This window comes from Macaca thibetana, chromosome 7, assembly GCF_024542745.1.
Source record: "Macaca thibetana thibetana isolate TM-01 chromosome 7, ASM2454274v1, whole genome shotgun sequence".
Classification (NCBI taxonomy): Eukaryota; Metazoa; Chordata; class Mammalia; order Primates; family Cercopithecidae; genus Macaca; species Macaca thibetana.
This window is the reverse complement of record NC_065584.1, coordinates 15,544,860-15,564,696: the sequence shown is the minus strand read 5'-3', so window position 1 is coordinate 15,564,696 and position 19,837 is coordinate 15,544,860. Positions and strand designations below refer to the sequence as shown.

The 19,837-nt window shown below is 41.1% G+C and overlaps 2 protein-coding genes across 11 annotated transcripts in view; one reads left to right on the top strand and one right to left on the bottom strand.

Moving 5' to 3' along the window:
- RIN3 (Ras and Rab interactor 3) overlaps nucleotides 1–19,837 on the top strand; it is a 768,425-nt gene that overhangs the window by 115,389 nt on the left and 633,199 nt on the right. The gene's annotated exons all lie outside the window — the stretch shown is intronic.
- Nucleotides 1–19,837, bottom strand: part of ATXN3 (ataxin 3) — a 67,823-nt gene that overhangs the window by 19,963 nt on the left and 28,023 nt on the right. For 6 of the 10 annotated variants that reach the window (XR_007727592.1, XR_007727596.1, XR_007727594.1 and 3 more), the window contains exon 10: nucleotides 10,713–10,840. Coding sequence is in view for 5 of the 10 variants with exons in the window: in XM_050799154.1 (XP_050655111.1) it covers nucleotides 10,713–10,840 (128 nt within the window). In the remaining 5 variants the exon portion in view is untranslated. Of the gene's footprint in view, nucleotides 1–3,197; nucleotides 4,015–10,712; nucleotides 10,841–19,519; nucleotides 19,574–19,837 lie in introns of those variants that run through there. The other 4 variants (XM_050799157.1, XM_050799152.1, XM_050799155.1 and 1 more) reach the window with 2 other exon arrangements.

The window sequence follows — 19,837 nt, the reverse complement described above, 5'->3', positions numbered from 1 at the left end:
GCTCTTGGCACTAGCATGATTTTTTTTTTTTTTTTTTTGAGATGGAGTCTCACTCTGTCGCCCAGGCTGGAGCGCAATGGCACCATCTCGGCTCACTGTAACCTCTGCCACCCAGGTTCAAGTGATTCTCCTGCCTCAGCCTCCCAAGTAGCTGGGATTACAGGCACCTGCCACCGCGCCCAGCTAATTTTTGTAGTTTTTACTACAGACGGGGTTTCACCATCTTGGCCAGGCTGGTCTTGAACTCCTGACCTCGTGATCCACCCACCTTGGCCTCTCAAAATGCTGGGATTACAGGTGTGAGCTACCACGCCCGGCTGGCACTAGCATGATTTCAAAAATAGTATCAAAAATTCAGACATTCAAAATGTGATTTAGGCTCTGACTGGAATAAAATTTATTCAACTTAATATTAAATGAAACAATATGGACTACTGGTAGTTTTGTCTATAATGATACTCAACTGGTTTTGAGTTTTTTTCCTCATTGGCTTTGGCATCATGAATAAAGCCTTAAGAAAAATCAAGTTTTAAGGACAAAAACAAAGCACCTCCTTAAACAAAATATTCTGTGAATTGTAAATTATTTGGCCAAGATCTTAGTATAGAGTTTACCTGCAGCAGCCTTTTCAAACAGTTTATATTACTGAAATATTTATATGTTGATTACTGTAAAAAACATATATTGATGGTTTTAGATCAGAGATTAACTATTCTGAATTTTTAAAACATAAATTACTCATTAAATCCATGACATCTGAAAATATGAAAGTGGTATTTCCAAGGCTTATTTAAACTTCTACTAGCATCACCACTGTACATACTTGATCCCAGTAATACAAATTATACATTAGAAAAATGATACCAATAGTTTAAATATTAAACATTAAGATGTTCCCAATTAGTAAAACAGAATGGAAATCTTTAATACAGTTCTTAGCAGGACAGTTCTTGTGAATTTAGTTGTTCCTGACTTTCTTGCAGGTGGTTTACAGTAAATGGCAGTACCTGATATATAAGCTATAGCTTTGCATAACTTTTAACTTTTGTGATACTATGGTTACTTGCACTGGCATATTTTCATACTGGCCAATCAATTAAGAAATAGAATCTAAACATTCAATTACATTTAAGCCAACCCCACCAAGATGGCAGTTCACTAGTGATTCTGGATCTGCCTGCTAAATGTAACAATTTCACAACAAACTACACTAACACATTCAAACGCATCCAGTGTGTGCTCACCTCTGCTTTAAAAACTCTCCAGCTGGCCAGGCGCGGTGGCTCATGCCTGTAATCCCAACATTTTGGGAGGCCAAGGCAGGCAGACCACCTGAGGTCCAGAGTTCGAGACCAGCCTGGCCAAACATGATGAAACCATGTCTCTACCAAAAATACAAAAATCAGCTGGGTATGGTGGTGGGCGCCTGTAATCCCAGCTACTCTGGAGGCTGAGGCAGAAGAATCGCTTGAACCCAGGAGGTGGAAGTTGTAATGAGCCGAGATCACGCCACTGCACTCCAGCCTGGGCAACAGAGCGAGACTCCGTCTCAAAAAAAGCAAAAACAAAAACAACCAAAAAAACCTCTCTAGCAAATAAAAGTCAAACATGCCGTATTTTCTTAAGTGCTTTAACTAGGGTATATATGAACTTTATAAACGCTAAAATTAAAATTTTAAAATGCATATTGGTTTTCTCATTTTTATATTAGGTAGCTCATCAATTCAAGTGTATGAAAAGTTTAACGTAACTTTTCAATGGAAAAAGGTAATGAACAAATATCCATGGAAAATATGACTAACACACCTGTAATAACATAAATGTTCAGTCTTAAAATATTTAGCTTTTTAAATCTTGAGGGAGTAGTACTAAACTCTAACATCTCTTGTAGTTTTGAAGTTTTATAATTCTTCTGAAACATTTTTAATTATTAAAAGAAAACTTTAGATTTTAAAATAAAACTATCCTTTTGTGTAAGGGAAACTTCAGAAAACTTTGGCACAAAATAATGACTTAAAAAATCTGTTATATCCAAGAAAAAGCTATTTCATAATCATAAATAAAAGATATTTTTTCTTCTCTTTTCAGTTAGCAATAAATCCTAGATCAAAAAACTTTCCCTCGGCCGGGCGCGGTGGCTCAAGCCTGTAATCCCAGCACTTTGGGAGGCCAAGACGGGCGGATCACGAGGTCAGGAGATTGAGACCATCCTGGCGAACACGGTGAAACCCCGTCTCTACTAAAAAATACAAAAAAACTAGCCGGGCGAGGTGGCGGGCGCCTGTAGTCCCAGCTACTCGGGAGGCTGAGGCAGGAGAATGGCGTAAACCCAGGAGGCGGAGCTTGCAGTGAGCTGAGATCCGGCCACTGCACTCCAGCCTGGGCAACAGAGCCAGACTCCATCTCAAAAAAAAAAAAAAAAAAAAAAACTTTCCCTGATGAAATGTGTGCAGCCACACACCAGTAGGGCAATATACCATACTTTAATTTTCTAAGTTGTCAGCTGAAATTTCTTGGATTTTAGCTTATGAACAATTCAACATTCAAAAGAGCTTCAAAAGGGGCTGGAGAATGAGGGATGGGGAACACAGAAACTAAAACATCAAATTCAGAGAGACACGGTTTTCACCAAAATGGTACTGTCCTATTGACCCAGCAAGAAACTCTCTATACATCTCAGTTAAAGAGAATATTTATCAAAACTATGGACTTTCTTATTTACAGACCCACTAAGTACTGTGACTTCTACAGTTCTTAAGCTATCTAAACATGATGCAAGTGCCAAATCACAGTATAATTTAAACATTTTCATTAATTATTTTCATGTTCCAGATCACCATCTTTGACAAGCTATACCTACTAAAAGATGTGAAGTAGACACCTATATTCCATGACTCAACTGTAAAGAGAACAGAAAGCTCCAGTCATAGGAGAAAAAAATAAAATAAAACTGCTATTAAAATTGAAGGCCAAATTTCATGTATTATACATTCATGGTGGGTACGTATGTTTAGTCTTCTAACAGAAGGAGACTTGCCTGCATACTATGCTTCTCCTAGTTTTCTCAATTGGAGAAGGAAAAAATAAGGCGCAGGAAGAAGGGGTTGCAACAAAGCTGTAAGGTTTTGATGTAAGTGAAAAGATATTCATAAAGCATCTGGGAAAGCATCTGGGAAAGCACATGCTCACACATTTTTAAAAACGCTCATTTATTCTCAAGTACTTGCGCAGGGCTGATTTCAGAGTTTAGGAATGCACCAGTCATGAAATAATGATCCCATCACAGGACTTAAAATGCTAGACCTCAGAAAAGATTACCATCTTTCAAAAGAATTATGGGAAAATAATGAAAACCAGGTCGCAGAAAAGTTGTGATCAGAGAAAATAACACAAGAAAACACTGGAGCACACAGTATACAGTTGAAGGGAGGACTGTTTATCCTTCTAGAACCATTACTATTATCAACACAGACTAGAGATACTTTCCTGAAAGGTTAATTTGGTTAATAAGAAATGAAAGTCACTATTAGATGATGTGAGCCAAATTATCTACAAGAGAGAAAAAGAAAACTGGAAAAAGCCTGAGGCAAGAGCTAATTAGCTGGTCTGCAAAAAGATCCAAGAAAAATGCCCCTAATTTTAGACATGTTAGATATTGCACACTCAAAAAAGAAAAAGAAACATTTAGAAAACTATTTTATATGTCTTTAATTGCTGAATGCCTCTTTGGCTAATATTTGGAAGATCATTATTTAGTCCTACAACTGACGCATTGTTCCACTTGCCCATCATTTTGTTTGCAAACCACTAAAAGTCTTATTTCCTCATCTCTTTGACACATTACCAAAGTGGACCCTATGCTGTAATCACACAGAATAATGTTGGAAAGTATGAATATCTCAATTATTTTTTAAAGGTATTATTTTTTTCCTTCTGTTTTCAAATCATTTCTGACAGTTTCTAAAGACATGGTCACAGCTGCCTGAAGCATGTCTTCTTCACCCATAGCATCACCTGTTGGGAAACAAAACCACATTTCTTTAAAATTTCCAGAAAATTCTCAAAGTCATCAAAAGGTAAGCTCTCAGAAAATGTATTTCTATTTGAGCACGAGTTTCTTTTTTTGATTTAATGCATATAAAGCAAAACTTACTTTTATAGTTCTATATATTTTGACAAATACACTGTCAAGATATACAACCATTCCATTGCCCCAGAAAACTCCCTCATGCTGCCCCTTTGTGGTCAATCCCCAATTCCTAATCCCAGCTAGCCAACAGTATATTCTCTGTCCAACAGTTTCATCTTTTCCTGCATGTCATATAAAAGGCATCAGTAGATATGTAGCCTTTTGAATATGGCTTCTTTCACTTAGTGTAATGCATTTGGGATTTGTTGTGTATATCACCAATTTGTTGTGTATATCAACAATATCAGCAGTTCATGTTGATATACTCATGTTGTGATATACTCATGTTGTGTATATCAACAATTCATGTTGATATACTCATGTTGATATACACAACAAAAACCCAACTTTCTATTTTGAAATAATTGTCAATTCAAAGGAAGTTGCAAAGATATTTCAGAGAGGTTTTGGGTATTCTTTTGCCCAATTTCACCCAACAGTTACATCTTACGTAACTAAAGATCAAACTAAAACCTAGATAGTGACATTGGCACAATGTTATATGTAGTTCTACATGGCATTTTATCACACATGTGTATTCATGTAACCATGAGCACTACAATCAAGACATAGAAGTGTTATAATACCACAAAGATCTCCCTCCTATCAATTTATATTCACACCCACCTCTCTTTCACCCACTTTCTCTAACTAGCAGCAACCACTAATATGTTCTCTATCTCTATACAGCTGTCATTTTTAGAACGTTGAACAAATGGAATCCTACAGTATAAGACCCTTTGAGGCTTTTTTGCACTCAGCATAATGCCCCTGAGATCCAGCCACGGTGCTGCCTGTGCCAACAGTTGGTTTCTTTTTAATCCTGACAGTAGAGTATTACATGCTATGGATGTACTACAGTTTGTTTCACTGTAGGACATTTTGGTCATTTCCAGTTTTTGATTATTACAAGTAAAGCTGCTATAAACATTCATGTACATGTTTTTGTGAGAATATAAATTTCTATTTTTGGCTGGGCACAGTGGCTCAAGCCTGTAATACTAGCACTTAGGGAGGCCAAGGCAGGCAGACTGCTTGAGCCCAGGAGTTCAAGACCAGCCTGGGCAATTGTGTCAGTGGAACAATGCATCAGTTGTAGGTCTAAATAATGATCTTCCAGGCTGGGCGCAGTGGCTCACACCTGTAATCCCAGGACTCTGGGAAACTGAGGCGGGTGGATCACGAGGTCAGGAGTTCGAGACCTGCCTGACCAACATGGTGAAACCCCATCTCTACTGAAAATACAAAAAATTAGCCAGTCATGGTGGCACACGCCTGTAGTCCCAGCTACTTGGGAGGCTGAGGCAGGAGATTCGCTTGAACTCAGGAGGCAGAGGTTGCAGTGAGCCGAGATCACGCCACTGCACTCCAGCCTGGGTGACAGAGTGAGACTCTGCCAGAAGAAGGAAGAAGGAGGAGGGAGGGAGGAGGAGGGAGGGAGGAGGAGGGAGGGAGGAGGGAGGAGGAGGAGGAGGAGGAGGAGAAGGATCTTACAAATATTAGCCAAAGAGGCATTCAGCAATTAAAGACATTTAAAATAGTTTTCTAAATGTCTGTTTTTCTTTTTTGATTGTGCAGCATTGCCCAGGCTGGTCTTGAACTCCTGGGCTCAAGCAATCTGCCTGCCTTGGCCTCTCTAAGTGCTAATTACAGCACTTACGGAGTGTAATACTGAAAAAAAAATTAAAAAATTAAATAAATAAATTTCTGTTTTTCTGGGACAAATGCCCAGGAGTATAGATGCTATGTCATATGGTCAGGGTATGTTACGTTTTTAAACAAATAGTGAAATTACTTTCCAAAGTGCCTGCATCAATTCAAAAGAAATATAGAAAGGTTACCTCCCTTTATATACTTTGACCCTCCTTCATTTGTAACATAATTGCCTTAAATATTTCCAGTATATATACTGAAAAACAAATCAATGCTATAATTCTTGCTTCAACCATCAATTTAGAAAATTCAAAAGGAGGGTAAAGTCTATGTGTTTACCCATATTTTACTCTTTTTATTGTTCTTTCTTCCTTCCTGATGTTCCAAAATTACTTCTTTTATCATTTCTTTTTGGTTTAGAGAAATTCCTTTAGCCATTCTTTTAGGGTAGGTCTGCTGAAGAAAAATTGTTAATTTTCCCTTCACTCCTGAAGGATATTTCTCTGGATGTGTAACTCTGGGTTTAGAGTTGTTTTCTTGTTTTTGTTTTTTTAGACGAGGTCTCGCTCTGTCACTCAGGCTGGAGTACAGTGGCACAAGCTTGGCTCACTGCAACCTCCACTTCCCGAGTTCAAGCAATTCTCCTGCCTCAGCCTCCTGAGTAGCTGGGACTACAGGTGCCCACCAACAAGCCCGGCTAAATTTTTTTTTTTTTTTTTTTTTTTTTTGAGACGGAGTCTCACTCAACTGCCCAGGCTGGAGTGCAGTGGCCCAACCTTGGCTCACTGCAACCTTCGCCTCCCAGGTTCAAGCAATTCCCCTGCCTCGGCCTCCCAAGTAGCTAGGATTACAGGCATGTGCCACCACACCTAGCTAAATTTTGTATTTTTAGTAGAGACAGGGTTTCCCCATGTTGGCCAGGCTGGTCTCGAACTCCTGACTTAAGGTGATCCTCTCACTTCAGCCTCCAAAAGTGCTGGGATTACAGGTGTGAACCACCGTGCCCAGCCTAGAGATATTTTCTTTCAGCACTAGAAAAATTGTTGTATGTATCCCTTCCTTCTGGCCTTTATGATCTCTGATGGGAAATCTGCTGTCATTCAAATTGCTGTAGGTAAGGTCGTTTCTTGCTAATTTCAAGATCTTCATTTTTTGTCTGCAGTGTTCAGAAATCTGACTATGATATGTCTCTGTGAATTTCTTTGAGTTTATCATATTTGAACTTCATTCAGCTTTTTCAATCCATAGGTTTCTGACTTTTGCCAAATTTGGGAATTTTTCAGCCATGACTTCTTCCTCCAATATTTTTTCAGCCCCACCCTCTTTCTCCTCTCCTTCTGGGACTCCATGACATAAATTTAGATGGAGTCTTGCTCTATTGCCCAGGCTGGAGTGCAGTGGCGCAATCTTGGCTCACTGCAGCCTCTGTCTCCCAGGTTTCAGTGATTCTCCTGCCTCCGCCTCCCCAGTAACTGAGATTACAGGCATGCGCCACCATGCCTGGCTAATTTTTGTATTTTTAGTAGAGATGGGGTTTCACCATGTTGGCCAATCTGGTCTTGAACTCCTGACCTTAAGTGTTCAGCCCACCTCAGCCTCCCAAAGTGCTGGGATTATAGGTGTGAGCCACCATGCCCGGCTTAGTGATTTTCAATTGAATCTTGAAAATTTGGGGTATTACGTTATGAGAATGTGAATCTTATTTACATCTTCCAATTTGGCAAGCCTCCTCTGACACAGCACTGGCAGCAGGAAAAAGGGAGTGCCACCTCACTACAACCAGAGGGGAGTGAAAGTTCAGGCTTCTTCAAGACCTGTGATAACACAGAGTGGTGGTCATGGGCATTACTGCTGAATGCACACGGGAGTTCTAGTCCCCTAGTCTTCCACTGACATCTCTCTGACTGGGAGGGAGAGGAATGCCTTGTTACTGATCCCCACGTGGCCTCCACGGACATTGTGGAGGTGTCCTTGTTACTGCTGGATGCCAGCAACAGTCTGGATTCTCTACTAGGCCTCTTCTCTGACATTACCCCCATAGGAGCCAGGGAGATGCCTATGTATTATTAGGTGGACGTTCAGGCTCCCTGTGACCACTGACACCGTGGCAAAGGAGTGTTCTCACCTCCTGGAGGGAAGGAAAACCCCAGCTCCCCAGGCAGCCTTCTCTGACACCATGTTGGCTGGGAAAGGGGAGAAGTGTACCTTATGACTTCCAGGTTGCGGTACATATCTTGACTTCCACTCGGCCTTTGCTGACAGGGTTTGGGGCCAGTTTATTCTGTGGTGTTTGACTATAGTCAAGTGCTTATTATCTAAAAGTTTTTGTCTTGCTAGGCTGCCTCTTTTGGCTAAAGAGAGCAGGCTTTTTATGGGGTTTTCTCTTGGTCTGAGCCCACAGCTTCTCCAGCACCAAGCCCAGGATAAATGAGGCAAAAAGAAAATCCAGGCCACTCCCCACCACGCTGCTCCTCTGGTTCCAAGGTCTGTCTTCTCCCTGCCTTTGAGATTCAGCTCATGTTTTTTTCTTTTTGAGACGCAGTTTTGCTCTTGTTGCCCAGGCTAGAGTGCAATGGTGCGATCTCAGCTCAGCGCGACCTCTGCTTCCCGGGATCGAGCAATTCTCCTGCCTCAGCCTCCCAAGTAGCTGGGATTACAGGCATGCGCCACCATGCCCAACTAATTTTGTATTTTTAGTAGAGACAGGGTTTCTGCACATTGGTCAGGCTGGTCTTGAACTCCCGACCTCAGGTAATCTGCCCACCTCAGCCTCCCAAAGTGCTGGGATTACACATGTGAGCCACCGCGCCTGGCCCAGCTTATGTTTTATACAAATGTTGAGGTGTTTTGGCTGTACTTAAGAGGAGGAATAGAAAAAAGTACCAGTTCATCCCTTTTATTATTCAATTGTTTGGATATACCACAGTTTGTGTATTCGTTAACTAAATGAAGGTCTACATTTAGGCAGTTTATAATTTTGGGCAATTATGAATAAAGATGCTATAATCCTTTTTTGTTTTTTTTGAGATGGAGTTTCAGTCTTGTCGCCCAGGCTGAAGTGCAGTGGTACGATCTTGGCTCACTGCAACCTCTGCCTCCCGGGTTCAAGTGATTCTCCTGCCTCAGCCTCCTGGGATTACATGTGCCCACTATCACACCCAGAAAATTTTTGTATTTTTAGCAGAGATGGGGTTTCACCATGTTGACCAAGACCATGCTGGTCTTGAACTCCTGACCTCAGGTGATCCACCAGCCTCGGCCTCCCAAAGTGCGGGGATAACAGGCGTAAGTCACTGTGTCCAGCCCTTTTTTTTTGAGACAGTCTTGCTCTGTCACCCAGGCTGGAGTATAGTGGCACGATCTCGGCTCACTGAAACTTCCGCCTCCCGGGTTCATGTGATTCTCCTGCCTCAGCCTCCTGAAGAGCTGGGACTACAGGTGCCCGCCATCATGCCTGGCTAATTTTTGTATTTGAAGTAGAGATGGGGTTTTGCCATGTTGGCCAGGCTGGTCTTGAACTCTTCACCTCAGGTGATCCACCAACTTCGGCCTCCCAAAGTGCTGGGATAATAGGCATGGGCCACCATGCCTGGCCAGCTATAAGCATTTGATACAAGTTTTTATGTGAACCTAAGTTTTCTTTTCTCTTGGTTATATATACATGATTAGGATGGCTGGATCATATGGCTAAGTATACATTTATCAAAAAAATGCCAAACTGTTTCCCAAAGCTGTACACTTTTACATTCCCATTAACAGTGTATGAGTCTCAGCTGCCTGGATCCTTGTCAACACTTGGTATTGTCAGTTTTATTTCCTCATTAAGCCACACCTACAGGGGTGCCGTGGTATCTCATTGTGGTTTTATTGTGCATCTCCCTGTGACTAGTGATGCTGAGAGTCTCTTCATGGGCTTGTCATCCCTATGTCTTATTTGGTGAAGTACCTTTTCAAATTCTTCACCTTTTTATTGAGTTGCTCTCTTATTGTTCAGTTTTAAGAGTTCTTTATATATTCTGCTTATAATTTATTTGTCAGATACAGTTACTTTTTCTCTCAACGTCTACTACTAATTGGCCAAACTTTAAGACATATTTAAACCGAGACCTGGAAAGTAACTCTGCACTTCCCATTGTTATTTAGATTATACTCAAGTATTTTTCATTTTCTGGGTGGTAAAATGTATTTATTTTTCACCTACTAATATTCATGATTTCTGGCCGGGCACAGTGGCTCACACCTGTAATCCCAGCACTTTGTGAGGCCAAGATCATGAGGTCAGGAGATTGAGACAATCATGGCTAACACAGTGAAACCCTGTCTCTACTAAAAATACAAAAAATTAGCCAGTTGAGGTGGCAGGCACCTGTAGTCCCAGCTACTTGGGAGGCTGAGGCAGGAGAATGGCGTGAACCTGGGAAGCGGAGCTTGCAGTGAGCTGAGATCGCGCCACTGCACTCCAGCCTGGGTGACAGAGCGAGACTCCGTCTCAAAAAATAAAAAATAAAAAATAAAAAATAAATCATGATTTCTAAGGAATTTTTGGAGACTGTACAAATTACTGTGAAGTTTAAATTATTATGTTAAAGTAGTCATTAAATGTTCTAGCAATCCTCTCCTGCCTTGGTTTCCCAAAGTGCTGGGATTACAGGTGTGAGCCACCACGTCTAGCTTTTTTTTTTTTTTTTTTTTTTTTTTTTGGTAACTGCTCCTTAATCCAGGGAAATTTAGTAGATTAAAAATTTACTTAAGAGTCTTAATATGATTAAAGAGGGGATGAAGAATAATGTAAAGCAAAAATCAGATGGAGCCCATATGTCAGATAAAAGTGTGAAGGTAGCGAACATGATGAATGGTGAGCAGGCCTTACCTAGATCACTCCCAAGTGCTCCTGAACTGGTGGTTGGCCTTTCACATGGATGTGAACTCTGTCCTGATAGGTCCCCCTGCTGCTGCTGCTGCTGCTGCTGCTGCTGCTGCTTCTGCTGTTGCTGCTGTCTGAAACATTCAAAAGTGAATGTATATTTAAAAAACAAAACTTAAAAGAATAAATACACCATGAGAAAAACTATTCATGTGGAAAATACACTGTTCCACAAATCAAAGTAGTCACTGACATTAAAAGAATGCAAGAGCAGTTAGTCTGATATAGATTACTTTAAAATATAGAAGTGCTGATCCTAGGAGACCTAGACATAAAATTTAAATTTATCAGACAAATTAAGAGGTAGGTATTTTCATCACAAAATAACCTATCATGGCCAGGCATGGTGGCTCACACCTGTAATCCCAGCACTTTGGGAGGCCGAGGCAGGTGGATGGCCTGAGGTCAGGAGTTTGACACCAGCCTGGCCAACACAGTGAAACCCCATCTCTACTAAAAATACAAAAATTAGCCAGGTGTGGTGGCAGGCACCTGTAATCCCAGCTACTTTGGGAGGCTGAGGCAGGAGAATCACTTGAACTGGGAAGGTAGAGATTGCAGTGAGCCAAGATCGCGCCACTGCACTCCAGCCTGGGTGACAGAGCAAGACTCTGTCTCAAAAAACAAACAAACACACAAACAAACAAACCTATCATACAAAAAGATTCACTGGTAGCTATTCTTATGCAAATGAGTGTTGGTTTATAGACCCTTAATATTGTTGAAAGTCACTGAAAATAAGTACCTTTGATCAGATAAAGCATCTCAAACTACCATGTGAGTTAACATAATGTTTCCATGGCTGGCTCATTCTTTTGATTCAGGTCTGAGCTTAACAATCTCCCCAGATATGCCTTTCCTGACCATCCCACCAAAAGTAGCCATCTGACATTCTCATTATTTCATCACTTCGTTTTAATTCTCAGCATAAACTTACCATCTGGTGTTCTCTTTATTTCCCTCTTTATGGCGTGTAAGCTAATGAGAGTGCAAATGTTAACTTGTTCATCTATTTCAACAGTGCTGATAACCGTGCTGTTACAACATAGTAAGCATTTACTGAACACTTGATAAATGAAAACTACTATTTAACACACATTATCAGATTTTAAGTAATATTGATTGCATTCAGCTCCTCTGTAATTTTTTCAAAAGGAAAAACAATGTAATTCAAATCCCCACTTTTAAAATGTTTAAACATGATAGTTATGATGTAAATATGTAGGAATATATTCTTGTACTCAGAAAATACACACTGAACAACTGAGACATAATGGAAAATCATATCTGCGTATTATTCCCAAATGGTTCAGAAAGGCCAACAATTGGGGAATCTGGGTGAAGGATATAAGGCGCTCTGTGTACTATTTCTGCTTTTATGTAAATCTGAAATTACAGGTCAAGCATCCCAAATCCGAAAATCTGAAATCGAAATGCTCCAAAATCAGAAACTTTTTGAGCATCAACATGATACTCAAAGTGCAGTGCAGCACTTTGAGATTTGAGATTTTGGATTTGGAATGCTTAACTGGCAAGTATAGTGCAAATATTCACAAATCCTATAAAACCCCAAATCTAAAACACTTCTAGTCTCAAGCATTGTGGATAAGGGATACTCAATCTAGATTTCATACATGTAAATACAAACACAGAAAACCAAAAACCAAAACTTACCAACAGCTGACAATCTCAGTGAGAAGCCATAGGTTTAAAAAAAAAAAAAAAAGATTGCTTCTCGGTGTTTTGGCTAAGATCAAGGTATTAAAAAAAAAGGGGGGGGGGTATATAGGAATTTGAAAAGGAACCAGAATTTTTAAACTACCAGCAACAATTATTAATAGAATGACACATTTTTTCTAGAGTTCCTCTCAATTTTGTGTTTTAAAACTGTGAACAATAAAGTTCAACCAATGAGAACTGCAATCTTTCCCTGTTGGTCTCTAAGCCCGAATACTGACCAGTGTGTAGGTGTAAGACTTTAGTGTGCATGGCTAACGATGCACATAAGGGCAGTATCCTCCCATTAGCAAATCCTGATGCTGCGACATGGCACAAGAAAGACGGACTGAGTATGGAGAATTCCTGGCACATCAGCTATCACTCCATGCCCTCTTCCCCTCCACTCAAGAAGGTATGTGAGAATGCAAGGGAGTGACAGGTAAGATAGCAATTTTAGAGGAATAGCCTTTATTCTACTTTTAGTTTATGAAAAGTGAGAAGTAAATCAATTGCCCACCTTGAAACAATGTTGACACCTTCCAGCTGTGAAGACACTGAGATGGAACATGTTTAAGTGGCACTCAGCATCCACTCCCACTGTGCCATTAATATTATAGAGGCTACAAAGCTAAAAGCTACATGTCTTAGATTATTTTACAAGTAGGATTCTGGTTACAAATTAAGTGCACACATGAGCTTTAAAAGGCCAAAATGGGTTGAGCATGGTGGCTTGCGCCTGTAATCCTAGCACTTCGGGAGGCCAAGGCAGGTGGATCACCCGAGGTCAGGAGTTCAAGACCGGCCTGGCCAACATGGCGAAACTGTCTCTACTAAAAATACAAAAATTATCTGGGCATGGTGGCTCATGCCTGTAATCCCAGCACTTTGGAAGGCTGAGGCGGGCAGATACAAGGTCAGGAGTTCGAGACCAGCCTGGCCAACATGGTGAAACCCCATCTCTGTTAAAAATACAAAAAAATTAGCTGGGTGTGTTGGTGCGTGCCTGTAGTCCCAGCTACTTAGGAGGCTGAGGCAGGAGAATTGCTTGAACCCGGGAGGCGGAGGTTGTAGTAAGCCCAGATCATACCACTACACTCCAGCCTAGGTGACAGAGCAAGACTCTATCTCAAAAAAACAAAACAGAAACAAAAGTTAGGCAGGCATGGTGCTGCACAGCTGTAGTCCCAGCTACTCGGGAGGCTGAAGCAGGAGAATTGCTTGAAACTGGAAGTCAGAGGTTGCAATGAGCCAAGATGCCACCATTGCACTCTGGTCTGGGCAACAGAGTAAGACTCCATCTCAAAAAAAAAAAAAAAAAAAAAAAAGGCACAAATGGGCCAGGCATGGTGGCTCACGCCTATAATCCCAACACTTTGGGAAGCTGAGGCGGGCGCATCACCTGAAGTCAGGAGTTCGAGACCAGCCTGGTCAACATGGCAAAAACCCACCTCTACTAAAAATAAGAAAATTGGCTGGGTGCAGTGGCGGGTGCCTATAATCTCAGCTACTCAGAAGGCTGAGGCAGGAGAATTGTTTGAAGCTGGGAGGTGGAGGTTGCAGTGAGCCAAGATCACACAACTACACTCCAGCCTGGGCGACAGACAAGAGTCTGTCTCAAAAAATAAAATAAAATAAATAGGCAGAAATAAGGCCAGCCATCTCCCTACTTTGGTTGTTCTCTGGTGGCAAGCAAAGTCATGGAGATGCCAGTCCCAAAATTCTGCTTCACTGCTTTTGCAGTGGGGGCCAGACTTCCCATGTCTAGGCAATTGTGGTGGCAGCTTTCTAAGCCCAGGATCATTGCTATAGCAGTGTGTTCTTAAATTTAATATCCTCATTACCCATTGTGCCAATTGGGGCAGTGGTTACAGCTCTTCCTGCAAGTTGGTTTGTGGTACTCTGGAGGCCTGGCTAAGATCTGCACCTTCATCTTTTCTTAAGATTATGTAAAACCCTAATTTCTCTATTAAGTACTTTTTCTCCTTAAAACATCCCCAGTAGTTTCTGTTTCTCAATACTGTTTGATAAATTATACCATCACTGAAGTGGTGGCTCAAGTATTAGTCAATCAAAAACTCATAGCAATCCATGTCCATGAAGATATTTGTGTCTCTCCTTGTTACAAAACATTTGTAACTATGTTTTTTGTAGCAGAAAGAATCTGCATCTGTTTCAAAGCCACACCTAGAGAAGACATTAATAATTGCCAACATGCATGTATGGAATCCTTTACAGTTTATAAAATAGTTTCACACACATTGCTTAATTTCATACTGATGTGAGTTAAGGCAGGTTTTACAGTGACACAGCTGATGTAGTAGAGTTTTGCTTGGGGTTTTACAGTGGTAAAACAGATTTAGAGACTCCTGCTGGAAAAAATGTCATGGCTTAAAAATATTATTTAATGACTCATAAATTATGAATCTGTAATAGGGAGACTTTTTAACAGTCTATATATATATATATTTTGAGATGGAGTCTCGCTCTGTAGCCCAGGCTGGAGTGCAGTGGCACAATCTCGGCTCACTGCAAGCTCTGCCTCCTGGGTTCACGCCATTCTCCTACTTCAGTCTCCTGAGTAGCTGGGACTACAGGCACCTGTCACCACGCCTGGCTAATTTTTTGTATTTTTAATAGAGACGGGGTTTCACTGTGTTAGCCAGAATGGTCTCGATCTCCTGACCTTGTGATCTGCCCGCCTTGCCTTCCCAAAGTGCTGGGATTACAGGCGTGAGCCACCACTCCTGGCTTAACAGTATTTTTTACACTAGAGAGAAACTAGTTTTTGTTGTTGTTGTTGTTGTTGTTGTTTTGAGATAAGAGTCTCACTCTTGTCGCCTAGGCTGTAGTGCAACGGCATTACCTCGGCTCACTGCAACCTCTGCCTCCCAGGTTCAAGTGATTCTCCTGCCTCAGCCTGCTGAATAGCTGGGATTACAGTGCCCACCACCACACGGCTAATTTTTTGTATTTTTAGTAGAGAAGAGGTTTTGCCATATTGGCCAGGCTGGTCTCGAACTCCTGACCTCAGATTATTCGCCTGTCTTGGCCTCCAAAAGTGCTGGGATTACAAGTGTGAGCCACAGCGCCCGGCCTAAACTAGTTTTTTTAATGCATGAAAACTATGATTACTTTATGGATTTATGCAATTACTTTATGATTTTCTTTATGCATGAATACTATGATTAATATATTCAGTATGAAGCTTCAAATACTCAACAAGGGAAAAGAAAAACTAGAAAATCATACGAATAACAAATCAGAACCAGGGTCAATTTGGGAAGGGTAAGAGGTAAGAAAGAGTTAGCTTGATAACCTTAGAGCCAGGCTCCCAAAGACAGAACCTAGAGAGACAAGGAACTACCTAGGCTAAGTAATCAGGAATTTTAGTGAAAAGCAAATATTAGCTTCTCAGCTCTCCTACTAATGAGCTCTATAAGGTTTTGAATGCAAACCACTATTAAAAATGAACATCAAGAAGTTAGTTCTTAACTCTTCTCAGCAACATGTGACTATGTAAGATATTCTCAAGCTCTTTCCAAATTCTCAACAGTATTTGCAAAGTCAAGCCAAGAGGCTGAAGCTGGTAACCATCACTGCACACTTTCCTCCTCAATCAATCCTGCTCCAATTAGGAAGGAGTTATATCGAGATTTGAACATTTTTAAAGGGTACAAGGTTGCCTGACCCTGTTTACTAAAAAGCACTAGTTATTGCTGACATTGTTCTTGTTATAACTTACTTAGTCATTATTGGGCATTACTGAATTATCTTTACTACTATAAAACGTTCAGGCTGGGTGCAGTGGCTCATGCCTGTAATCCCAGCACGCTGGGAGGCCCAGGCAGGCAAATTGCCTGAGGTCAGGAGTTCGAGCCCAGTCTGGCCAACATGGTGAAACCCTGTCTCTACTAAAAATACAAAAAAAATTAGCTGGGCGTGGTGACATGCGCCTATAATCCCAGCTACTTGGGAGGCTGAGGCAGGGGAATTGCTTGAACCAGGGAGGTGGAGGTTGCAGTGAGCCAAGATCACGCCACTGCACTCCAGTCTGGGTGACAAAAGCAAGACCCTGTCTCAAAAAAGAAAAAAAAAAAAGTTCAATTTGTTGGAAGTTTCATATTTTTAATCCAATTTTTTAAAAATTTTAAGTAAAAGAGGGGTTTATTTTTATGCTTTAAATATACTTTCATTTTCTTAGATGTACCTATAAATTTTGTATTATAGTTTCTATATGATGTATGTCTTTAGACCATTATATGGCAAAAAATGGCATAAAAAAAAGTCTGATGGCCGGGTGTGGTGGCACACGCTTGTAATCCCAGAACTTTGGGAGGCCGAGGTGGGCAGATTGCCTGAGCTCAGGAGTTCGAAACCAGCCTGGGTAACATGGTGAAACCCCATCTCTACAAAAAACACGAAAATTAGCCGGGCATGGTGGCACTTGTCTGTGATCCCAGCTACTTGGGAGGCTGAAGGAGAAGAATCGCTTAAACTCAGAGGGCGGAGGTTGCAGTGAGCTGAGATTGTGCCACTACACGCCAGCCTGGGTGACAGAGTGACATTTCGTCTCAAAAAAGGAAAAAGAAAGTCTGAAATAAACATGATGAAAGTATCACATGGGAATTATTCTGGAAAGCAATTTAGAAATCTGTACCAAGGTCTTAAAAATATTCATACCCTTTAACCCAGTAATCTGACATCCTCAGAAAAAAGAAGAAATGATGAGACATTTGAGGCATAGAGGCAATATAAGAATTGTTCATTGCAGTATTAATTATAATAGCATAATTCAAAAGGCACATATATAAATTATGCCACATCCATTCATTTTATGAAATATCATGCAGCCTGTTACAAAGACTATTTACTGTCATAGGAAATGAGTACAACACTTACAAGGTAAGTGTGTATAAGTCACAGAAAGAGAATGTGCCAAAATACTAACATCAGTTACTGAAGGAGGTGACGGTTTTTTTTTTTTTTTTGAGACAGAGCCTCGCTCTGTCGCCCAAGCTGGAGCGCAGTAGCGCCATCTCTGCTCAATGCAAGCTCCGCCTCCTGGGTTCACGCCATTCTCCTGCCTCAGCCTCCCAAGTAGCTGGGACTACAGGCGCCTGCCATCACACCCAGCTAATTTTTTTTGTATTTTTTAGTAGAGACGGGGTTTCACCGTGTTAGCCAGGATGGTCTCCATCTCCTGACCTTGTGATCTGCCTGCCTTGGCCTCCCAAAGTGCTGGGATTGCAGGAGTGAGCTACCACACCCGGCCCCTTTTTTACTTTTTGAGACAGAGTCTCGCTCTGTCACCCAGGATAGAGTGCAGTGGCACAATCTCGGCTCACTGTAACCTCCACCTCTGGGTTCAAACAATTCTCCTGCCTCAGCCTCCAAAGTAGCTGCAATTACAGGTGTGCGCCGCCATGCCCGACTAATTTTTTTGTATTTTTAGGAGAGACGGGCTTTCACCATGTTGGCCAGGCTGGTATTGAACTCGTGGCCTCAAATGATCTGCTTGCCTCAGCCTCCAAAAGTGCTGGGATTACAGACATGAGCCACTACACCTGGCCATGTATGCTTTCTTTTAATTTTGCTATTTCTTTTTTTTGTTTGTTTTTTTGAGATAGAGTTTCACTCTGTCATCCAGGCTGGAGTGCAGTGGGGTGATCTCAGCTCACTGCAACCTCCACCTCCTGGGTTCAGAGATTCTCCTGTTTCAGCCTCCTGAGTAGCTGGGATTACAGGGGCTCGCCATCATGCCCAGCTAATTTTTGTATTTTTAGTGGCGACGGTGTTTTGCCACATTGGCCAGGCTGGTCTTGAACTCCTGACCCTTCTGACCTCAGGTGATCTGCTCGCCTCAGCCTCCCAAAGTGCTGGGATTAGAGGTGTGAGCCATCGTGCCTGGCCAATTTAGATATTTCTTAAAATAAAATTTCCAGAATATTAGTTTTTCTAATTAAGTAGATTTAAGTTTTTTTTTATTATTTATTTATTTATTTGAGACAGAGTTTCACTCTTTTTGCCAAGGCTAGAGTGCAGTGGCAAGATCTCAGCTCACCACAACCTCTGTCTCCCTGATTCTCCTGCCTCAGCCTCCCAACTAGCTGGAATTACAGGCATGCGCCACCATGCCCAGCTATTTTTTTGTGTTTTTAGTAGAGATGGGGTTTCTCCATGTTGGTCAGGCTGGTCTTGAACTCCTGACCTCAGGTGATTCGCCCGCCTCCGCCTCCCAAAGTGCTGGGATTACAGGTGTAAGCCACCGCACCTGGCCTTAGATTTAAGTTATTTTTTACATTAACTAGATAATTGGTGATATAGAAATACAATTAATTATCATGATTATTTTATGACAATAGCATTTAACTATGTTAAAAAAAGTTCATATATTTTAGAGACATATATTAAAATGGTTATAGAACAAATGATATGATGATTGAGATTTGTTACAAAATAATCCAAACTTGTAGGTGGGACAGTGGAAAGAATGGGAGATGGGAGTATTATAAAACGAGACTGGGCCAGGTGCAGTGGCTCATGCCTGTAATCCCAGCACTTTGGGAGGCCGAGGCAGGTGGATCACTTGAGGTCAGGAGTTTAAGACCAGCCTGGGCAACATGGTGAAACCCTGTGTCTACTAAAAATATAAGAATTAGCTGGGCATGGTGGTGTGCACCTGTAATCCCAGCTACGTGGGAGGCTGAAGTGGGAGAATTGCCTGAACCCAGGAGGCAGAGGTTGCAGTGAGCAGAAATTGTGCCAATGCACTCTAGCCTGGGCAACAGAGCAAGACTCCACCTCAAAAAAAAAAAAAAAAAAAAAGCAGGATTGGCCGTGTGCTAGTATTTGTTGAATCTGGGTGATAAACAAGAGTTCATTATGCTAGTTTTTCTACTTTTGTATAAATTTGGAGTTTAATAAAAAAGTTAATTTTGAAACTTAAAAGTAAAAAGCACTAATAAGCACTACTTTGAAATGTAACATATAATTAGCCATTAATCTATGCTGAATAAAGACTAGAAATATCTCACATTAAGAGGATGTCAGCTGATCAGAATTTTCCTTCATCTACTTCTGAGTTGTGACTTAAAAACAAAACAGAAAAAAAGGTAAATATTTTCTTCATTATACCATCAAATGTAAAATGAGCCAATATTTTTAGGTGCTGCTAATATACTGTCAATTATGATTGTAAGATACTTCTCAATTTCAGAGACATTGAAATGTGAAACTATGTGCATCTTAGAATGGATGAAATACAGCAATGGCAGGTCAGATTCAGCTATGAGTCTTTTGTTTTCTGACCTAGGATCAGCGGGTCTGATTATTTATCTTGTAATTTTTAACAT